The sequence below is a fragment of the Netta rufina genome (assembly GCF_964035555.1).
Source record: "Netta rufina genome assembly, chromosome: 1".
NCBI classification, from domain to species: domain Eukaryota; kingdom Metazoa; phylum Chordata; class Aves; order Anseriformes; family Anatidae; genus Netta; species Netta rufina.
Window position 1 is genome coordinate 119,228,532 of NC_140123.1, and position 23,234 is coordinate 119,251,765.

The 23,234-nt window shown below is 38.3% G+C and overlaps 1 protein-coding gene across 1 annotated transcript; it reads right to left on the minus strand.

Annotated features, from left to right (window-relative positions):
- Positions 1-275: 275 nt before the first annotated feature.
- ATG3 (autophagy related 3) lies at positions 276-22,999 on the minus strand. Its single transcript, XM_084305730.1, has 12 exons — positions 22,854-22,999; positions 20,782-20,823; positions 17,589-17,638; positions 16,357-16,427; positions 14,614-14,721; positions 12,573-12,622; positions 10,633-10,714; positions 10,087-10,121; positions 9,241-9,396; positions 8,465-8,592; positions 2,423-2,491; positions 276-539 (listed from the first exon to the last, which is right to left on the minus strand). Exons 1-12 carry the CDS (start codon positions 22,923-22,925, stop codon positions 458-460), a joined length of 945 nt encoding a protein of 314 aa, XP_084161856.1. The 5' UTR covers positions 22,926-22,999; the 3' UTR covers positions 276-457.
- Between the last annotated feature and the right edge of the window lie 235 nt (positions 23,000-23,234).

Below are 23,234 nucleotides of genomic sequence, written 5' to 3' on the forward strand. Positions count from 1 at the left end.
TTATTTTCCTTCAGCTTTCAAAGCCTTCTTCCACTTAGAGGAAACAACCATTCATAACTATGGGAAAAAACAACTTGTCTCTCAAGTGAATTTAAATCACAGAAATATGTTACGTTTTCAGGAATCATCTTAGCAATGAAGCCAAGAAGATTAGGCTTCTACTAATACTAGTAAAGTAGACTTTAACTTCCAATATAGAGGAAAAAAAGAGTCTTCTGTTGAAAGGAAATTGAAGGAATTATGGAGAAAAAAATCCACCTTTTATTGCAGTATACGTATAGGAATGAAAGTGATTTATTTATTACACACAGACTTCTATTAAAAAGGCTGGTAATGGAACATTTTATTTTAATGCATTGACTTGATAAAAGGTTAGTTACAGAAATTGTGTGTAATGGTGTATGTCACATGGAAGGGTTATTTAAAAAAAGATTTGATAGAAGATCTCTCATTTTAGTTACATCGTAAAGTGCCTTGTATAGTCATATTCTATTGTCGGAATGACTGCTTGTACAAATTTCAAGAAAATAAGAAGGTACCTGTGTTTGGTGTTAAGGAAAAGGTGCAACAGCTAGAAATCCTCTACCCCCCGACCCCTAAACATACCAGCAGTCACATGCAATGGTCTGCTCAACAGTTTTTCTTGCTAATAGGAAAACAGTACTTAAAAATTATACAGTTAGAGACTGGGAAATTTACACAGTAGAACTCTAGTAGTAACATCTGATGCTCCTCCAAATACACAGACCTTTCTTTTTCAAGTTAAAGCAGGGAAACGGAAGTTCCTTTCAATAAATCTTACAAACTACACAAAAATTTGCAATCCCATTTACATACTTAATATTTGCTATTAACAAATGCCAAGGTAAACTGCACCTAGAAAGGTTAACTCCTAGCTACCTTCCTGTAACTGCAAGGAAATCAGGCTCCTCAGTGGCTCAGAAAAAGAAGTTGCTGTTCTGAACAATTCCTTGGAAAAGCTCCTTCCTGTTGATGGGGGAAAGTAGAGAAATTAGCTTTGCTAAGCTTTGAAGTCTGCCTTCCTTGAAGTCTTCCTAGTCTCCCTTATATGAGTCATCTTCAATGAGTCACCTTCAAACACTTGCTGTGCCCCAATCTGTAATGTGGAATATGCCTGATAATTGCTGTCTGATATTGCTGGATGTCTGTCCAATTGGGGCTGAGGCAGACAGACAACCAAAAAGAAAAATAAATCACAACTTACAATAATTATGTTATACTGGTACTTTTTGACAAACATGAACTACACAACAATGATGTACAAAACTGTCTGCTAAAAACACTCAATTATGTTAGAAATAGCAAAAAAAAAAAAAAATAAAAATCTTGAAAATAAGCTATTTCAAACTACTGAGAAGCAGTATTTTCCAGTTCATTTTCTGTTGCTTGCTGCACAAATTTAGCAAGTGTCAACTCAGTGAACGTGAATTTTACTGATTCAGGGCCTCTGGCTGCTCAGTAATCCCCTCCCTTGCTTGCCTTGTAGCTGCAAAAGCAGTTAGATTACTGTTCTGAAAGGACGTACTTGCTTTTAATACCAAGGTTATTTCGATTGTAAAGCACAGTACCAATTACTACAAGCATAATGCCAGTCACCTAACTAAAAGGAAATTGTTAGGCATTCTATACTGATGTTCAGAACGATGTCATCTTCATTGCTTTGTCATCCTAGTGTTTTCCCAAAGCAAGGTTTGTCAAATACTCTCTTCACTCCGTGTGAGCAGTAATAGGATCTCCACAGCTGTCAGAAACGAATCTCAGAGCCAAATCTAACGCAGAAGCAGCATCTCCTTACCAAAAGGGTTGTTAGGCATTGGAATGGGCTGCCCAGGGAAGCGGTTGAGTCACCATCCCTGGAGGTCTTTTAAAGACATTTAGATGTAGAGCTTAGTGATATGGTTTAGTGGAGGACTGGTTAGCGTTAGGTCAGAGGTTGGACTAGGTTATCTTGACGGTCTCTTCCAACCTAGATGATTCTGTGATCTCTCATATTTCTAAGTCTTTACTGTGAGATAACATCATAGCATGGATTCCCAAATTACACTTATGCACGTACCAAATCTGACCACACTCTATGAACCTCCAGCTCAACCTCCTAATACATCCTCCTGCATCACACTATCAGTTCCACCCTCTAGCTACTTCCTTACCACTTGTATAGAGACTCAACGCTTGTCCCTTCAGCACTACCTACTTTCCCCTGTGGTTCCTGCCCCACTCCCTGCAACTGATTAGTGGTGTTTGTTTGGACAGATCTCATCCCAGATCTGTAGCGTGCTAATAAAACAGCTGTTTACTGCTTTCACACACCGCTGTATTTCAGTTTAGGAACCCTTAGGTAACAGCTCCTTACAGTGCAAAGAAGTCTCTAGAAATACCATGCAGTAATGAAAAAGGATACATGTGAACTCCAAGTTCTCCCCCACCTTCTGCAACAGTCTCGATTATTTTCTTCATCACTTCTGCATGCCTGAAAAACAGTAAAAATTATTTTAAAGATAAAACAACTCCTTTTCATTTTGCATAAACTAAATTTTGGATGGTTACCTTCAGCAAAGGAGGAAGAAATTTTCAGTTTATTAAGGTAGAAATTAAATAATAACTGAAAATATTGTCATGAATATAACATTACTTACCAGCCCCTTACATTGACAAGGAAAGGGGAGGATGGGCTACACTACAATGTATTCTGAGTAGCATAGTGAGAGGCATTCTGCTTGCCGCTAGTATATCTGTTAATTGTGAAATGGGGGTTAATCCCAGATGAACCCCCCTTAGAAGATGACTAGAAATTGTTGCAACTTGTTTCACTGCCTCCTATAAACTTTCGAATTTGCTTAAGTTAAGAGAGGAAGTTACTTACATAATTCACAGAGCTTCCTAGGAAAGCCAGGCTAAACCAACCCTGCATAAAACACTTTTTTGCTCTGGGACTGACTAGGGAAACTTTCCCCGGCTACAGCTGTAGTTCTATGGCAATGGGTTCTATGGCAACAGTTTCTAAACTATCTTCTGCTCACTCATGACTAAAATCATGACAAGGTTTAATCTGACAAACTCTCTAAATCAGATTACTACTGTGCAGTGGAGGATGAACATTTCTCCATGTGACTGTACTTTGAGGTTAAGTCAGTGACTTACCAGACCTACTATGAACCGCACAAATACTTCTGTACAAAGCTGATCATAGGAATATGACATGGAATTACAAAAGAGCTGAGATGAGAAGAATTAGAAGAAACTCTGGTCATCATCTAGTCCAGACCTCCCTGTACAAGGAATAGTGAGCTAGAACAGATTACTCAGGGACGTTGTCTGGTTTAGCTTTGACTATCTCCAACAATGAACACTTCAAATCTTTTCAAGACCAGTTACAATTTAGGACTAATGGTCTTGTGTTCAGGATAGCTCTTCTACCTCATAACCTACGGGATGAAGAACATACCAAATCAGAGGAGAGGACTACTGTATGGTTAATTGCAGTTTTATTTATATACTCATAACCCAAACTCACCTTACTTCCATCTATGCATCAACCCTATTTTAAATTCATGATTCTGCAGGCAATCACAATCAGAGAGACCATATAGTGCTGTGGACACTCAGTTATCCAAGACTTCAAACTAGTCAACAATAGCAGTTTAAAGAAGCCATCCCGTACAACTATGTGCCTATGAGATCTAGGAAGAGTGGCAAGTACAGTTTGCGTAACTTACTGAACACGCTTTGATGTTGTTATGCAAATCTAAATAACTGACTAATTGTTGGCGTTCAGCAATCACCTCTGAAGTTAATCATTCTGACAGTGACTGTGAACACAAGGAAGGAAGCTGTTGCAAAATTACCAAGACACATTGTAAACAGGAACATGTATGTCTGGGGAAATACAGAAGGTCAGCATTTGTCATTTATTGCGCTGTTGATCCGTACATGCCAGCTACTCTTCACTGTTAATTGCAGTTTTGGATCCTCATGATGCCATGGCAGAACACATGCTGTATGTGGTACCAAGGCTGGTTACTTCAATATAGGAACCTCACTGCTGTTAAAGCTTAAGTTTTGACCTCATCTGTAATGGTGGGCTATTTTTTGTACTTGCACAGAGTCCAGGTCACCGCAGATGTTACAAGTGTTTTACAGAATACAGGTTCAATCACATACATCTTAATGATGATTGTTCTTTTTTTTTTTTTTTTTAAATGGACTAAAGTGATCTCGAATTCTTTAACTGTCATCATAATAGTCATTCTTACAGTTACTTGGGAGAAGCTTTTTAAGAACCTTGCAAATTCTCAGAAATTGGTTTCCTTCCATTAGATAATTCTGAGGAATTAACATGAAGCATATACCTCCCCCTCCATATAAAAGGAATGTGATAACTGGGAGAAATGTAACCTAAAACATCCTATCTAGAAATCTCAAAGCTCAAAGATTTTTATTTTACTTCTGAATAAGAGCTCCCCAGAGACAAGTGGTTGTCTTAATTCAAGGTGACTAAATACTAGGTGCTCACCAATGCTTGTTCCAGGACCTGTTTGTAGATCCCTTGAGCTAACAAATAGGTCAGTCATTTGAAACACCTACGAAAATCCCCTAAATTACTTTCAGGTATTACTTGAATCACCTCAAGAGTTGGTTGATACGAGTTATTCATATTTCAAGTCAGAAATACCACTGTTGCTATTGAAAAGAAATTAAAATATGTAGAGTTAAGACCATGCATTAAGGGGCTATAAATAAATTGAAAGCTGCTGATTTCTTAGACTGATAAGACAACCATTTATGCTGTCATTGGGAGTTTTTGCTTTTTAAGTGAAGAAACCCCCTCCCATGCTTTGTAAGTAAGTGAATAAAACTTTTGGTTAAAGAAATAAATTTCACAAGGGAAACATAACATGGGAAAGTAAATGGAAACAGTAAAAGCCATCCGGACATATTGGGGGGAAAAAAACAAAACAAAACAAAAACACCCCACAAAACACATACAACCACCGGAAGTGATTGAGTTGCCCTACTTAACGAGTTTGATAATTTATTCATAAAACTGATATGAACATTGAGAACTGTGATTAAAAGTTTCCAGCAGTTAATGAGGAAGTTGAGTATGTTCCTGCCAGTACCATAAAAATGCTGACAATAAATTTGTCTTCCAGCAGGGCTGCAAGATGAACAGTTTCAACTAATTACTCAGAATAGAAGCAATCTTAAGCAGCTGCCCGTGGCAATCATCTTCACTCTACCACCCCGTTTCTCTCTTTTCTCTGACGCAGGACAAAGGGATAAATGCATCACAAGAACAGCCAAGCAAGGTTAGCGCCATCCAAATACCTTACATTACACAATATTTGTAACATGTAGGGAAGCAACAGCAGCAGAGCTAGATAAACACTGGAACTTCCCAACTAAATTAAGAAAAAACAGTACTTTGGGCCTTTTTTTTTTTAAAAAAAAAAAAAAAAAAAAAAAAAACAAACTCAGAAGTCCAGACTTTCTTAGCTGTAAGCCTTATTATATTAAGGAGATGGAATAGCTTGCCTTGGAGAACAAGAGAACGTACCTAATGCTTCAAAAGTCAGATAGCATGAGAATCTAATTTAGCCAAGGTCTTTACAGCACTGGTACCTAGCAGTCTCATAGAATTCATAGAACCCCATTTGAAACATCCATTTTAGCTATGCTATCAGTCACTTCTCACATTCTCAGGCCTTTCCCAGGTCAAGCAGGTGCCAATCAACTAGACTGCCTTGTTTTTGAGAAGGCTACATTTAAGATTACTGACAAATCGGTCTCACTGCAATATCCTTTTTTTGTTGTTGCTATTCTTAAAAGACTAATTGCAGCAAGTTTAATGATCCAAGTTATTTCTTCAAGAGTACATATGGAATACATAACAAAGGCATTGAAACTTCATTCACTTCACAGGAAAAAAATGAAAAGATACGCTCACAGATCTCCTGGAAAAGAAAACTCAATCCAAGTTCACAAGCTAGTATTAAATTGGTTCTTACTCTGCAAAGGAATTTTCAAAATTGAACAGATTACGTTGTAGTCACTGCCCTACATAAACTCTACCTAGTTAATGAGGGCTGTCATTCCCAGATGTCATCTTTGTTTCTTCTCTGAGCGCGCTCCAACCTGCATCCATCAACAGAAGCTTCTTCACAACCAACTTAGCAGCACCGCTTTCAGCAGTGACTAAACCGAGCCATGGCTTCATGCATTATTTTTTTGTCTTTGCTTTGGATAGTCATCTTCCTAGTCAGTCTTAAGCCTTCCTACATCCATCCCACCTGATAGTCCTTCAAAAGCACTAGCTGTGCAAAGAACTGGATGCACTTTTTTCTTTTTTAAAGCCCTACTTAGTGCAAACAAGACAGAGTAACAAATAGATTGACATACTAAGATTCCTATCTTCATATGTTACAAGAACCTTTGCATCACACCAGAGGTCCACCTCCTTATCTGATAAATTCATAGTACATGCCCAAGAAGCCTGAGCGAGTGCCTAGTAATACTTCAAGTCTCCAGCAGTACACAGCCCAGAGACGCCCTAGCACTGAAGCAGTAACTTCACTTGTAACAACTCTTAACAGTCTTTTTCTTTCATTATATTGCCTGAACAACTTTAGTTTAATTAGATGTATGCAGAATTTACTCCTTTTTCTGGCTTTCAGTGTGCAAGTAGTGAGTTGCATTCAATGCCACTAGTTTTCACTATTTAGAAGAAGAAAAAAAACAAAACACCGCCTATCGTTTATTCTCCTTCTGTAGGGTTTGTGATGGAGGTCTCAGAAACCAGAACTCCCTCCTCAGCAGCATTTTGCTAGCTGAAGGGTGGCATGTTATTCAAGTAATTCCTTATTTGGAAGAAGCTTCATAACTGATAGCAGTTATCTCTAACACCCTCTTTGTACCTCTTCCAGTTTTAGTCTTCCTTTACCTCAGACTGTGGAACTGATGACCAGAACTGTACTGCAGTATTCAATTTTCAGGTGGTGGTGCCACACGTTAATCACAGAAGCTTAATGACATTTTCTGTTCCACCTTTTATTCTTTCCCTAATAGTTCTCTGCCCTCCTGTACTGCTCTTGAGTACCAAGGCTTATGCTTTGACAAATCTATTGTTACTGCAGTCTTAAACCTTGTGATTTAAAGACCAAAAATGAAGTTCACTATTTAAAAATTTCTCTAAGTCAGGTGTACAGGGGAGAAAGCTGTTTCCCACTTGTACACTGGTTTTCCTGCTCAATGTTGTTCAGACATAACCCCTAGTGCTTGATGAAAGCAAACACTGCTGTAAAGCAGTGGTTAAAGAACTAGGATCTGGAAGAAAGACAAGATGCAGATTTCTGAAGTATGTGAATATACATCTTCATAACAAGATCAAGAGCAGCCATCCACCGGTGCAAAGCTTCCATGCTCTTTCTATGTTAAGAATGGTACGCTCTTCCTAAGACTAATCGTACAATTAAAGATGGCCTAAACCAGTAATAAGAGTGTTTCGAGTCTGCAAAAGCTACCATAAGCTTGCCAATGACAAGCTAATTATTTGACATCTCAGCTAGTGACATAAGATCCATGTACGTTTCTTCAGGTACAAAGACATTTACAAGACTGAAAGAGGCAACTGGGATTTTATTTATTTATATTTTAAACATATACAAGATTATAAAGCATGTATTTCTATTTTTATTTTTTAAGAGAAAGCCCAAACTCACATCTCCAAGATCTTAATACTACCAAGAGGTTGAGGAGTTACGCTAGGATACTGGCTCTGCATCACTAAGCCACTTCAGAAGGGATAAAGGCCTAGTATCTAAGATGAAAGGTACCTTCAAAGACCTGTTTGAAAAAATATCTGCACAGCTAGTCTAACTACAGACTCCTTGCATTTTGGATGAGAAACGTGGAAAATGCAACAGAAAACACTGAGAACATGAGTGTGTTTTGCACTTGTGTTCAACAAATATTTCAGTGTGGCATATAGAAGACCTGTTTATCAGCACAAAATTTCAAGGACTGCTGGAGGAAAAGAAGGCAGCAATTACAGAGTAGGAAAGTTATTTCAAACTGAAATGAAATAGCTTTTTTCTTCTCCCAGAGTACACATTATGCAGCCACTTATTGCATAGAATTTTTTTTTTTTTTTTTTTTAAAAAGTGTTCTAGTAGTCTGCCATCTTCTGGAGTCTATAGGGAAGTGGAGGAAAAGCAAGTTAAGCACAGAAGAGAGCTCTAACTTCATAATACACTTGCAGAAGCAAACACTGGGAGTGACTCCAGAGAAAAGCTGTTATCTGCCTTTCACACTCCCTCAGAAGTGAGCAGACCACTATGGCAGCCACCTGTGGAAATACAGCCAAAAAATCTAAACAGAATTCCTAACAAGACCAGCAAAATGCCTTATACCTGCATCCTGAATCACACCAGGAACAAAGACTTACCTGCATGGATGAACTGAGCACATGGGAGGAGGAGGAAGATGAGGATGATTTTCAATGGTCACTGTTTTTTTGACGTGATCTTGACTAATGTCTTCATACATATGCTCTACTGTTAAAGGCTGCCGTTGCTACAAGAAAAAAGGGAACATTTGAACAAAAGCGTTACTGGCAAAGAATCTTCTGCTCCTTCTCATTAATTCTAACATCATTAACATATGAGGTACCGATAATTACAGGTATCTAACATACAACAGCTCTGAAAGCATGTCAAAGGAACTGTTGTAAGATCCATATGGTATGGAAACAGCACTGCACAAAGTTTTGTTTACAATACACAAGGTGAATGGCAAAGTCAATATATTTGAGAACCAAGAACCTGGTTCTCATCTAGGCATTTGAGCCGTAAGTCCTCAACTTTAACTTAAACTTATTCATTAAAAGGGAAAAGTGATTTATCTAATCTTTTTCCCCAAAGGTCATGAAAACACACATCTGCTTACTTACGTAAATTGACTGGGGTTATTTCTGGTAGCTCAAGAAATAGCAGTGCATGATTTTCTTTCTGTCAAATGTGCTTGGTTACAGAGTACAATTTTTCAGCAAAATATTTTTTACTTCCTGCAACCCCCAAAGCCCTGTCTGCAACCCTGACTGTGTAATGGGTTTTCTCACCATTTCTTTGAATTTGTTCAGTGAATAAGAAAGCAATAACAAAGTAGCCTTGCTATTTGACATGATCTAATTTCACAGAAGTGAGGAAAAAGATACAGATATACCTCATCATATCCAAATAACCAGAGCCTTGGAGTTTGGTAATATTTGTCGTAAGTGATGTAGAGGTCATAAGTTCTAGTCTGTAGAATAGCATCTTCCCCTCCAACATCAACTTTAGCTTTGTTAACTTCAACAATCTGTCTTGTGTCAAGTGTTGCCTGGTTTTCAAGGTAAAAATGACAGTATTAGTACAGTCTTGTTTATATTCCATCATCACATCCTAAGCAGTTAGGAAGGGTCGTAAAATTGAAATTAATATTCTTAATATTAAGAAATGTAGGACTTGGGGTTTTGCTTTAGTCTTCAAAGCAGGAATACTGATTTCACTCAATTTTTTTTCCTAAGTCTGATTTCTCAAAAAAGCATGCAACTACATAGTTCTATCCCCTCCATTCTTTCACCAATAGCTTTTGAACTTTTTGATGATTCCAATGAAATTCAGAAGACAGAGGTCTGTTTATGCACATGTCACAAAGATCTTAAGCAAGTACCCCAAATAACCATACCCCCTGTTTTCCCTCGTAACACTCCAGCATCCATGTAGTCAGTTTAACCCACAAGCCACTCAATTCACCACATGTGAGCCTCAAGAACAATCACATGTGAATAGAACATTGCATGTAAGCAGAACAAAGCAGATCAGCAAAGAAAGCAAAACTACTGTAACTGAAATATTTCAGGACCTAAGAATTAGGGTAGACTGGCAGGAGAAAAATCCACAGGAAACCAAGTTCAGAAATCCCACCACTTAAAATAAGATTATGTGAACTATTTGTCATCCTTATTTTTATTTTGTGCTCATATTGGTGATAAGCATTGCAACAGAGAAGACAGAACTGTTCACTCACATCATCTGTCTCCAATAGCCCACTTTCTTCATACTCTGAAAAGAAGACCCATAAAATTCTGTGTTCAGCTCATAGTTAGCTGTCATATTTCCCATTCATAAACAATTCCATTAAAAAATATCCACACATACCTAAAGATTTTTTGTTCAGGGAGATCTCCCAACCCCTAAACCACATTATACCTCTTAACACAATTTGACAGACTGTAACAAGCACAATGAACAATCCTTAAACACGTAGTTTTTAGTAGACAGATTAAACGTAGATATGAAACCAGAATGAAGCTGTGCCAAAATCCCTATTTTTTGCTTGCATCTGTGCTGCTACTCAAACTAATTTGCCACTCAACACTCACAGAAATTTTATCACAGAAGTTAAACATGCATCAATAATACCATTCAAAAGGTAACAACGAACAGAGACTTTTTTTAAAAAAAACAAAACAAAACAAAACATGCATTCCATTAAAAAGTAGTATTTTCTTAGAGTGTTCTATAGTTAAAGGCTTGAAATAAATACACCCCCTCATCCAATTTAAGAAAATACCTTCCATGTCTGCAGCTTCCCCTTCATCTTCCTCATCATCATCTTCACAAGATGCTGATCGTTCTGGTATTTTTATATTATCCTTCAGAAGTTAAATTGAAAGCACTGCTTTAAGACAGCTGCATTTGAGATGCATCTACACAGTTTAACAGCCCCAGCATGTTTAGGTCCAGTCAACTGAGCTATACAGAAAAATAGCTCCTACAATTTCAGCAACTATGCTGAACTCACATATTTGCTTATTAAACAAACTTAGTTTTGACATCCTAGCATAACGTTAAAAATCCACTACAAATTTATCCTCTGACTTTGTATTCCAGAATGACTGTGTTCTTAAGCAAAGAGTAGACATAGTATTAAACAGACAATTTCTTTTCAAATAATCCACCTACATCAAATGAAAGGCAATGACTAAACACATAGACTGATATTTTGTGTGAATTAATCCACAAACAACTGTGCAACAGTTCCATAATTATTTCTGAAACATTTAAGGGCCCCCCCCCCCCCCTTTTTTTTTTTATATCACTGTCTGAGAAAACAGAGCCCAACAGAGGTGAAGAATATGACAAATATGACAAGTCCTCAGCCAAATTTTGTGCTGATATATAACATTTGAATCCAACAGACAATTCTAGAGAAATTCAGAAGGGGGAGGTCTCAGTTTATGCTAGTTTCATGAAGACTTTAGGACAATACTCAAAATGATAAGAATTAGAAACTGCCCTAGTTGTAAGCATTACCAGACTGGTTTCCTCACTAGAAAAAAAAAAAAAAAAAAAAAAAAAAAAAAAAAAAAAAAAAAACCAGTACAAAAATACGTTGTCAAGTATTTTGGCAAACAGCATATTATCATAAAAGGATTCGTCATTCTGGATTGGACTTGTACTCCAAGAAATGATGTACTATACAACAAGCAGATTTTTTCTGCATACCAAACATAAAAATTGAAATCCAAGTCATAACACAACAGTTACGCATCACAATAATATTCTAAAAGTACTGTTTTGTAAAAACAGAGATCACTTTTAGGTATTCATTAAGGCTGTTTCTTCAACCCTTATGTAACCAAGTGGTGAAAAAGCAGTATTTTTTACTATGTTCAGCACAGTTCCATTTAAAATGGTTGAATTTCACAGTTCATCATATCAATAGTGTTTTGAGTTGTTTACAATTTGTGCGGTAATATGAGGGAGCCCGTTCTCTTTCCCCCCTAAACTTCAGAATCTAATGATTTATGGATAGTTCCACAAATTCTCATAAGGCATAGCTGGAACTCCACTTGAGCCATCAGCTAATCTTAAAGCACTTTATCTTTGGCTCTCTTAAGCACATTAAGAAATATGTACATACACACACACCCCTCAATTTTTTCCAACTATTCTCAGTTTCCCAAGGGCTTAAGTTTCAGATTTGGCACCTGCTACAGAGTGACTTTTTGGAAAAGTACCGATAGTGATGACTTTGTAAGATATTTAAGCAGTTTTAGTTCATGTGGATGTGAGGACACCAGTTTGTTGAATAGAACTTAATGTGTTTAAACTTGCTTGCAGAAGTATTTCAAGGTTATGAATGAATACTTCACACTCCTGCATTATTTTTTCCATATAAGAATTTCTTTACACTGGCTCTCCAAACATTAGCTTCTTGAGACACAAGTACAGTATCACTGTAAACACATTATCATCTTCAGTTTGTAGATTTCTGGCAGACTAACTAAAGACATTGCAGTAAGAATACTGCTTTGGTAAACATCAAAATAAGGTGATGCACATGCTTTAACTACTATGGTGGGCTGTGAAGATCAATGAGCATCTGGCAACATATCTAGCAATAAAAGTGCATTTAAACCTTTCAGAAGCAACACTAGATTGCTGCAGGTAAGACTTCTATTACCTTTACATCCCATAATAAAGCAAAAGAAATTTCAAAACAAGTACCTTACTGTCTAGTGTGATCTCCTTAACTGCTTCTGTTGCACCCACTACACCTGTTAAATGAACAAGAAGTTTGCATTAAAGAAGTTTCTTTGTCACAGAACACTATGGAAATAGGTTGAGACATTGCAGAGTGAGACCTGCAACCAAAAGCAGCATATAATTTTTCTAGTTACATGTCACAACGTTTTTAGACATTTGAAAGGCTGTTTATTTGGTGTTGGTAGCATGCATGGAGATGGACATCTATAATGAGACCATACTTTTAACGTAGAACACAACAGCACAGTTCTGGTACTTCAAGCAAATTTTGTTGATGGAACACCACAAAGTAATTTGGATTTTTATTTTAAGGAGTTTTTACACAAAAAATGAGTTCAGCATAGGCATTCACTTTGCAATAATACTCAGCCTTGTGAGTATTTGTATTTATGAGTACTTCTGAAGCATCTTGAAAGCAAAGTGTTCGTGACAAAGCAATATCATGGCAGGACACGATGCTTTTAGCTGAGGAAGCAATGGTAAAAAAAAGCCACCCCAAATCACAGTAGTATCAACTCTTCAGTACCTCCCCATTACCTTCCTAGTTTTAATGCAGCTCTCATCTGCTGCTCTTTGGGATACAGGCCAACATCTGCTTTGACATAGTATACACATCTTATTAGCTCTTCAGCTGAGAAATTGATCATTATGGAGAATAAACCTGGAACCAAATTACTGCCCACCAGAAATGCATGAATGGACCTCAACTGTTTGGAAAACAGGTATGCCAGGTCAACACTACTAGGAAACGATGCATTTCCAGTGGCTGTGTGGTTGTTTACAGAGTGTTTCCCACCCACCAGAAAAATATGTTGCTATAAAGCCTAGAAATACAAATAATTTATTTCCACCTATCTCCTCTGATGGCGTTTGGAAACCTGGCTGGGTCTAGTCAAGAGTCTTGCAGCTGTGTTAGCCCAGCATAGTGACCAAAATCAGTCCACCCTAAAAAAACAACAAACCTGACAAAGCAGGAAAGGGGAATGCATATTTAATTCAAGAATATGACAAAGCTCTGTCAAAAAGATTTCCTTATGGTGGGGTGTTGTATTATGAAGTGCAATGCATTTAAAAGTTGCCAGCGATCAAAAACCTACATCCATAAAAGAAAAAAGGGCATCTTCTTTCACCCTTCCTCTTCCCAGCTTGGCTGAACAATTTAGTGAGAATATCTACCAGATTACAGCAAAATGAAATACACCAAAGAAAGTAAGTACTGACTAAAGTACATTCTACCCTTGGAAACAGTAGAAAACGGCATCATTGGAAGACAAGTTGATTAACTTATGACAAAACATGAAGAAAGGCTAAAACTAATAAAATTAGCTGTTCTCAAGAGAAGAGGAATATGATTTAAGAGGTTCTGCCAGAAATACTAACGAGACAAATTCACTTAAGCATTAATTTTAGTCTTATTATAAATGGAAGCCGATCTGAAGATTTCCTATGAGAAAGGCCACATCTCACAGTGATCACTGTATTTAATTTTTCTTTTTCAGCCCCCTAGTCCACCTCAGATACTAAAATAAGAGTTATTTTCTAATGATTCCCCTTTTAACTCAAACACAACAAATTAACAAGATGTGAAATACTACAATAATTAAAGTTTCTTTGGGTCATCACTAAGTTAAAGGATCGGTAGAAATTAGCACGTTCTTCAAATTAATATTTTAAAGCAACATTCTCTAAACAAGATCTTTTAAAGGAGCGAACTGGTACACAGCTCTTCAGCCGACCGATAGCCTAGTTGTACTTTAACAAGAGAATAATAAAATACTGTCAACCAACCCCCTGAAAAACAGCCTATTTCAGGCATACAAGCACTCAGTTAAATACCTAAGCAGCCATATGCAGAGCAAGTGGGTAGCTGGCACTGTAACTTATTTTTTCCCAGATTAGATAATGGAACACAGCCATCTGAGAAAGATTTTACTTTTTAATAGTGGAAACTGATTATCTTATCAATTACCAAATGCAAAGTTTGAAGCAAGACTTTGAATACCTGCATTGTGAAAGGTGTCTACCCATCCCCCATCACCATCATCTTCTTCTATAATTGCTTCCTGCTCATCTGAGTACTCCATCTGCTTACATCTTTTGTAGCACGGAACTGCAAAAAAATTGCACATCAAAATGATTGCAGCCATTCTGTACAAAATCGGATGGAAGTATGAAGTTATTCTACAAAGACTTCTGAAATATAGTAGTCTCTCATATATCCTTATTTAAGAAGTTCTAGAGCTATATTTCAAATGCAAAAGCACAAACTTAAATATAGTAGGAGGTGTTTAATCTCACAGCAGTGCATCACTTGACTTGACTGGAAAAAGCTTATTCTTGCAACCCACTAGAAACCTCTCATGTCTCTTTAGGCTGCCTATTCATTCACTAACAACTGGAGACAACCTACTAGTTTTCTTCGCATCACTAAACCATTTCTAGTCCAAGAACAACTTCGCTTACATTAGCCTAAGTTTACTGAATTGATTTGTCTTCTGCTACAAGTTTGAATCAGCAATTTATTATTAAACATATCTTATTTATCATGGTAATTATCTAGAAGTTTTGAAGAGGTTAGCATTAATGTTATTTAGAGTAACTTCTGACACATGAATTATTATATCACTGTACATCAAGTCCAGATTTAAACGAAGTTTCCAGAAAAATTAACAGAAAGAATGCAGAAAGCAAGAACTATGTCAACAATTGCTTATTTTCAGAAAGAGTGGGGTGTAAAAGAGTCAAGAGAAGTTGTCCTGACTTCCAAAATGAAGTCTGTAGCATGGCTCTTGATTTCACCCTTAGCCCATAACTTCTACTCATGTGGTAGGCCAATGCATCATTACCAGCACAGATAGCATGAACAGGAAACATTTTAAAATGTGTCCTAGAAGGGTCACAGCAATGTGGGACCCTGGAACCAGGAGAAAAAGAAATAAAGTTGGCCGTGCAGCCATTAAGACCATTTCAGCAAAAGTCCATCTAACACTACTATTAGCATTTTCACATGACAGTTTCCTGCAAGACTCTGAAAGCCTGCAAGTGAAATCAAAGAATGAAATTACAACCCACTGCAAGTGCAAATCTCTTCAGGATCCCTTCAGTTCTGCAAGTACTTCTAATGACATTATCTTTGACATATTTTGATACAAGATCTTTCTTTCAAGAAAATGATTTTGCCGTGATTGTGTTGCAACCTTATCTTTACCATGTTTTTAATAAAATGCATGAGAATCACAAATATTATATATACATAACCGTGAAACTGATCAAAATTTGATTTAAAAATGTATTTTATATCACTGCTATTGAAAGGAATACTGACATTAGTTACACATCTGAACTAGAAGCATTGGTGTTACCATGAAAGACATTCTAGGTACACTTCCATAACCCAGGTTTTCCCCAAAAAAGAGGAAAATAAACCTATTTTCTTTTTAGAAACTGAACGTGAGCTGAAGGACGGAAAAAAAAAAGGACAGGCAGATAAGGAGGTTTATTATACTTAAGCTTCATTTCTACTTCAGCAAGGCAAACTGCATTACTAGTATAGAGCCCTAGTAGCAACTGGTCTAAAGAAGAAATTTTAGATGTGCAGGAATTTTTTTTTTAATATCCCAAAGCCAAAACATCCAAAGTGCAAGATATTTGCTTCCCCTGTCAATACAGACAATCAGTAGAGTTGATAGCACAATCAGGAATGCTATCAATCCTAAGAACACTTATATTTAAACTTCAGCCTTACCATTTTTAGTTACCAAAAACTGTTTGTCTGTTGGCAGATAAGCCTTGACTTTTAGTTCTTCTCCTGAAGCCCTGCAAAATGAAGTGCACCATAAAAGGTTGAGAATTTGGTGATGTGCAAAAGAACCCTATTTTCAACTTATATGAAGAACATTCTACATACTTCTCTTGCCCTTTTCTCAGAATTTGTTTGCTATGACTTTACTCTTGGCTACAGAGAGATTTTGATCTAGGTATGAGGTCAAAAAGGTTGGCCACTCCTAAACTACGAAGTCTTGGATCAAAACCTATTTGCTGCTTCAATAGCTACTTAGGAACTACAAGCAAAGATGGGTTGACAGAGGAATCTAGTCTATATGAAACGTACTAGGATCAGCAACAACACAGTCCCAAGCATTTGTAGAGATTAATTTCAGAAAAAGCAAGAAAGACTTGTAAAGATATAAAAACCGGCAACAGTCACCAGAGCTTACATTATTTAAGCACTTGCTTTTGCTTTCTGTGTTTTTTGGTTTGGAATAAGAGTCTAAGCTTCTAAATAGTCTGTTGCCAACTGCTGACACACAGACCTGATTCAACATTTTCTCTGAAGGAGACAATAAAAAGGCAAGAAACAATGATTCGAGCATAACAATTCCTCCTTCATCTGTTCGCAGCCCAGTATAGAGCCAAGAACCTTGATGATACCAACTGCACAGACTGATTAGTTTTATCATGCAAGACATTAATAAAACATAAGTACCTTATTTGCACCCTTACCATACACAGAAGATAAGGGATTTCTGAGGGCAAGCACAGTTACCTGATGTGGGCCAACTTGAGAATGTTTAACCAAAAAGCTCTTGCTTAAAATATACCAAATACAACTTGCTCTTAGCAATTTCAGTTGGACATGGCCTTTGCTTTTTCAATCACCATTACTAAGACAAACTCAGGGAGACACACTGATGCTGCAGCTGAACACTGAAAGCATGCATGGTAGCTTATTTCCTCTACAGCCTTTGGGAAACAAATAAAAGATCCCCAAACAAATCCTCATTTCCACTACCACTACACAGAACAACAAATTAGACCTGTTTGACTTAAAGTTCGTATCACTTCATCACAGAAATAGCATAAGTTCTACTGTGAGAGTCAGTGTACTACTCTGAAACGATGAATTGTATCCAATGGAAACATACAAAAGCATAGGTAGGGATGCTAACTTTCCTTAATTCTTTTGATTTCGCTTACCATTGCCAAGTAGGACAGTGGTGAACTAAGTGATCTCCAGCTGCGACAAACTGTTAAGAAAAAAAAATAAAGTACTGTTAAATATAGAGTAAGGAAGCAATTTCTGCAATAGTGACTTTTCAGTCATATATTCCTCCAATAGTTCTTATTTACATTATCTGTTTATATCATTTCATTGCTTTAACAACTTTTCAGCTAACCATAAAGACCCACAAAGACTAAAGTAACTTCACCTGGAGGAAATGCATACTAAGCATTGCTTCCTAGGCCAAGTAGCACTGTTTACTTTGTGATGAATAAGCTGCTTTTCTTTGCTACTCCTCAAAGTTCTACAAAGACACTCAAGAGATTAACATGAGAAGATGAATACTTGAAATTAAGCTTTCCCCTAAAACCAAACCAAAAAATATTTCTGTATTTTACTTGAGTTTCAGCTACAAGGTGTTTCTCTTCTAGTGTTCAAAACAATTTTGCAGCAAGAGAGGAAGTAACATTGCCACCATTTCATTGAACTAGTGAGAGAACTGCAACAGAAGAATAAATAGTACGCTTTTGATAATGACCATCACCATGTATCACTGACTGACGTTTACTAGATATGGATAACCAAGTACTTAGAACATTGAAAAAACTTGTGTAGAACTTCATTCTAAAGAAATAGCTTTTAACAATCTTCACTCCACTTGTTCTTATTATCAGACATAACAGCTTTTTTAAAATCACATCACCTTTTCAAAGCAATATTGGGTATGCTGTGCTAGACTTGTATAACCAAGTCAAAATCCACACAGCAAATTATAACCCACTTGACTTAGTTTTTTCTACACAAATGGTAGAAGGCAAACCTGCCTTTAAGAATAGCAGTTTGCATGCTGTATGCATTAGTGCCTTTTGAAAAGAAGGTGCAAGCCTATTGCTGCAATTGCTTTGTCTTAAAACACCAGGTTACAATAATGTACTTCCAGGCCGACTACAATCTGTTATGGAGTGACACAACAGGCTTGGAGCGTAAGTGCCAGTCATATTCTCATCACGCCTTCCAATGCAAGGCACATCAGTGTAGTAGAAAATACCACAATGTGTATTGCATGCAGATTAGCAGATTTAATCTCTGCAAAAGTGATTTCTTTCAACCATTTTCCAAGAAAAATCTCTAGTGAAATACTCATTTTAAAGAAAACAGTAATCCCTTCCAACACACATGGAAATTAAAAAACACGTTATTAGGCTTTACCTAATAATAAATAACACATGAAACTTTAGAACCACTTAAAATGCTCTGTTCAGAGAATTGGAACAGTATTTGCAGTTCCAATGTTGAAGGACATTATTTAAGATGAAAAATTCAAAGCACTCTTTGGAAGTCTATGAATGCAAAAAATAAATAAATAAATAAAAGCAACACTAAATTTCTTCTCCTAAACAGCATAATTAACCTAGTTGGTTTCACTTTCTATTTCTAAAGCACTAACATTATCATACCTGAATTGGTATAGCAGAAGTGGCAAGAAAACAATTTGAGATTTGCCTGTACTTACATATGAAATGAAAATGGCCACCTTTCTGAAGCATTAGCTAGTAAGAACTCATGACAGGCAAGAATTTGTTAAAATTAAATCAATTGCACTGATAAATGAAAAAAATACAGGTGCTGAATTTGATTAGTCATCATTAGCCTTATCACTAACAGACTCATCTTCAGAGACAAGCCACAACAACCACACTAAGTTTATCACAATGGTGAGCATCTCAGACTAACATACAGGCAGAGCAGGTTAAACTGAGATTCATTACTCATGAAATCCAAACTCATTCAAAGATAACATCCTACCATTATCACAGTTGATATCAGTTCTTTAGCAATCACTACTATATTAAGATCAAAATCGTCAGGGAATAGGAAAGACTGTCAAAGGGACAATCAGCATATCCATGCTCCGGTCCTATCTAAATTTAAGAGGACTATTAGTCTTACTGTATAACCATTTCCCTTCAATATGGCTTTGAAGGATCCATTCTAATCATCTTATCAGCATCTATGTTTATAACACAGACTATTTGCATTCATTTACTGGTGTTTAAATGCTGCAAGCAGTTTAACTCAGCATGGTTCTTCCTATGTTCTATAGGAGGTATCTGATCTTTCAGTCCTGCTGCAACGTTCTCTCCTACATCTACTAATGTTTAATTCCTCCGTGATATGTATCTACTTTCTCCATAAACAGTTATTTTTAATCTATAATACATTAGTACATAAAATACACAGACACCTATGCACACACAATTATCAGAACACCATGTTGCTAAGCCTGTTTTTCTGAGTAGTACTCCCGTGGATCACAGAAACCACAAGTGCTTGCATGCCTTGCAACAGAGCAGAAAAATGCTCGCTACCGACATTAGGAAAGACAGTTTTGCCCACATGCACTACCTGTACCAGTTGTAATTTGTTCTCTCCCATCTTCATGTTTGTACAGTCTCACTTTTCTTTCATTCTACCTAACAGTCTGAACGCTATTCTTACACCTCTGTAAAGACAACGTATTTTCAGAACAGTAGCATTTTAACATGAAAAACAGCAGAACAGGGAAGCCTAAATAGCACTGCAAAAGCAGTGCTAATATTCTAGAAAAATTCTTGTTGTTTTTTCTTCATAGCAGACTCCTTTAAAAACTATAACTGTTTGGCATTAATCCAAAACACAATCACTCTGAAGCAGCCTCTTGGGGTTGGGAGAGGGATGCTTGCTGTGAACAAGCATATATAATGATTTAGCCACAGCCCTGGAAGGAACCAAAAGAGAAGAAAGAGAAGACTGTTTCCAAGACACAGCAGTACAAGTTCTCCTTTGAATTGCTTATGGAAAAGGCCTTTGAAACAAACATATTCCTGTTTACTTCCATGATATATACGGAGTTGTTGACCCAGCATGAGCTTCCTTATTAGTGTTTTAGGATGTAGTACAGGAAAAGATAATTCACATTCAGATGCCATGTTGCATTTCAAGAAGAAACTGCTGTTGATCTACTTCATCTGTAGAGTAACAAGCCATTTAACTTCCACAGCATGGAAATTGTTTCAAGAAGGAACTGACAAAGGTGTAAACAGTTTGAAATGAGCGTGATCATTTGGAGTAAAAGTTGTATTTAGAAAATATGGAAGTACTGATATTTCAAAGGTTCTAAATACTTACTTCTTCAGGTGTAATTACTCCAGTTTCTTTAAATTTGGACTCCTACAATTAAAAAAAAAAAAAGTTAGAAGTTTGAGTTCTGCTGGCAAATCAACATACCCACTTTACTGGTAAATAAAAACATCTGTGAGACTTTCATCTTGCAACCAGCTCAGTCCACACAGATCTCTGAAGCAACTTGGAGGTAGCCTTTGCCTGGGCTGATAAAATATGGAAGCAAGATGTATAAGTAAGGCCTGACATAATTACTTAGATGCAGTACCTGGGGAAATTGTGAAAAGATTATATATACAAAGTATTTTTTTTTGATGCTGCCAACTATATCAACAACTAAGAAAAAAGACTCCTTAACACCTTGTGTTACGTTCACCAGTAAGAGACCAGTAAGATATGGAAAACCATATAGAATTTAGTGATCCTCTCAGTCAGGGCTTTGGAACTGTTTCTTAGCACCAAACAGCAGTGCAATGCATTGATATGAAGGCTTTTAGTGAAGAAACCTGGTATTTGGCTACAACTTCAGCCTACTCAATCGCTAGGAAAGCATTAAAGAAAACCAGCCACTGCTTAACTTAACTATTCTTGACACTTAACCCTGGTGCACTCTACCACCTGTGTTATATAAAGGGAAACAAGCACACCTAGTTCATGAACACATCTGACACCTTCCTCTCCCATAATATCTCTATAGAGACATTTAAGAACAACATTAGGAAAAGCAAACTGGCTGCTGGGCAGACATCATAGCATCACTCTGTGCAGTTCACAAAAACCAAAGAAACCCAAACAGCTATAGTTTAGCAGTTTAATTACCATAAACCCAAGAACTCCTGATAACACATTATGCAATATCACACTAGAGTCAGCTTACTATTTAAAACCTCAACATTAACCACATGCATTATGCAACACACACAAAGTTGTGCTTCTGGAATTACAGAAGGAAACATGTAAAATACCCACACTCTGTTCCCCGAGGGTAAATAATCTCATCTTTTTCATCTCAAAGCATCCTGTGGTATGCAAGCTAGTGCGAGACACAAGCCTGATTTATTTTTGAAGGTAAGGAATGGGAGCACTTATTTCAGGCCCCTCGTAAAGGGAACACATACACATAATATTATCACCTCCCCCATGTGGGAGGGTCCACCTTGCCTCCCGGCCGCTAGCTGTACATCTGGTCACACAGATTCCTCTTCTGCTCACAGCAGAATAAAGCGCCAGCTGCTCCACAGCAAGCGTACGTGGTGAACACATCACTTCATGTTTCCACACCACAGCTTCACTGCAGCACGCATTGGTGGTTGAGCCTAGGAAGATCCACTACCCAGGCAGGATACCTCCAAGGGACAAGCTCATTTAATAGCTGCATATCGCTGCCTTCAACCCAGAGATCTAAGCGGTGAGGTGTAAGGCATACAGAAGGTCACGCTACAAAACTACGGGCAGAGAGATTGATGCTGTAAATAACTAACAGTAGAAATATTAAATAGGAGATTTATTGAACAATTAAGGTTGGAAAAGACCTCCAGGATCATCTGGTCCAACCATCACTCTCCTACCAATGTCAAACAATAAACAAGGCTCCCGAACACCAGGGACATCTCCTTGAGCACCCCCAGGGACGGTGACTCCACCACCTCCCTGGGCGACCCGCTCCAATGCCTGACTGCTCTTTCTGAGCAGAAATGTCTCCTTGTTTCCAACCTAAACCTCCCCTGGCACAACTTGAGGCCATTCCCTCTAATCCTATCACTGGTTACCTGTGAGAAGAGGCTGACCTCAGCTCCCCACACCTTCCTTTCAGGTCGTTGCAGAGAGCAATGAGGTCTCCCCTGAGCCTCCTCTTCCCCAGCCCAAACCCCCCCAGCTCCCTCAGCCGCTCCTCGCAGCACTTGTGCTCCAGGCCCTGCACCAGCCTTGTAGCCCTGCCCTGGACACCCTCCAGGACCTCGCTGCCCTTCTCGCCCCCCGCAGCCCCTTCCCCAGCCCGGGCTCCCACCGGGGAGGGGGGGGCACAGCTCAGCACCGCCCCATCGCCGCCTGCAGCGCCCTCCCGCCCCCTGCGGCACCTTGAGCACGGGGGTGAGGTACTCGGCCACCTCCAGGGCCTTCCCCTTCACCGTGTTGATGACGCTCTGCATGCCGCCGGCCGCCCCAAGCCGAGCCGAGCTCAGCTCAGCTCAGCCCCGCCGAGCGATGGCCGCGGCGCCGCCCCCCGCCTCCACCTCCCACCGCCCGCCCTCCCTCCCGTCACGTGACCCGCCGCCATTTTCTCTCCCCTCCCTCCGTCCCCCTGGTCGCGCCCATGACGCGGAGCGCGGGGCTGGCAAAGCGCGGCCGGGCCTCCCCGCGCATGCGCGCCGCGGGGGAAGAGGCCAGCACGGGTGACGTAACGGGGTAAGGGCAAGAGCCCTGAGGGGAGGGAGGGGTGGGTGAGGTGAGGTGGCAGC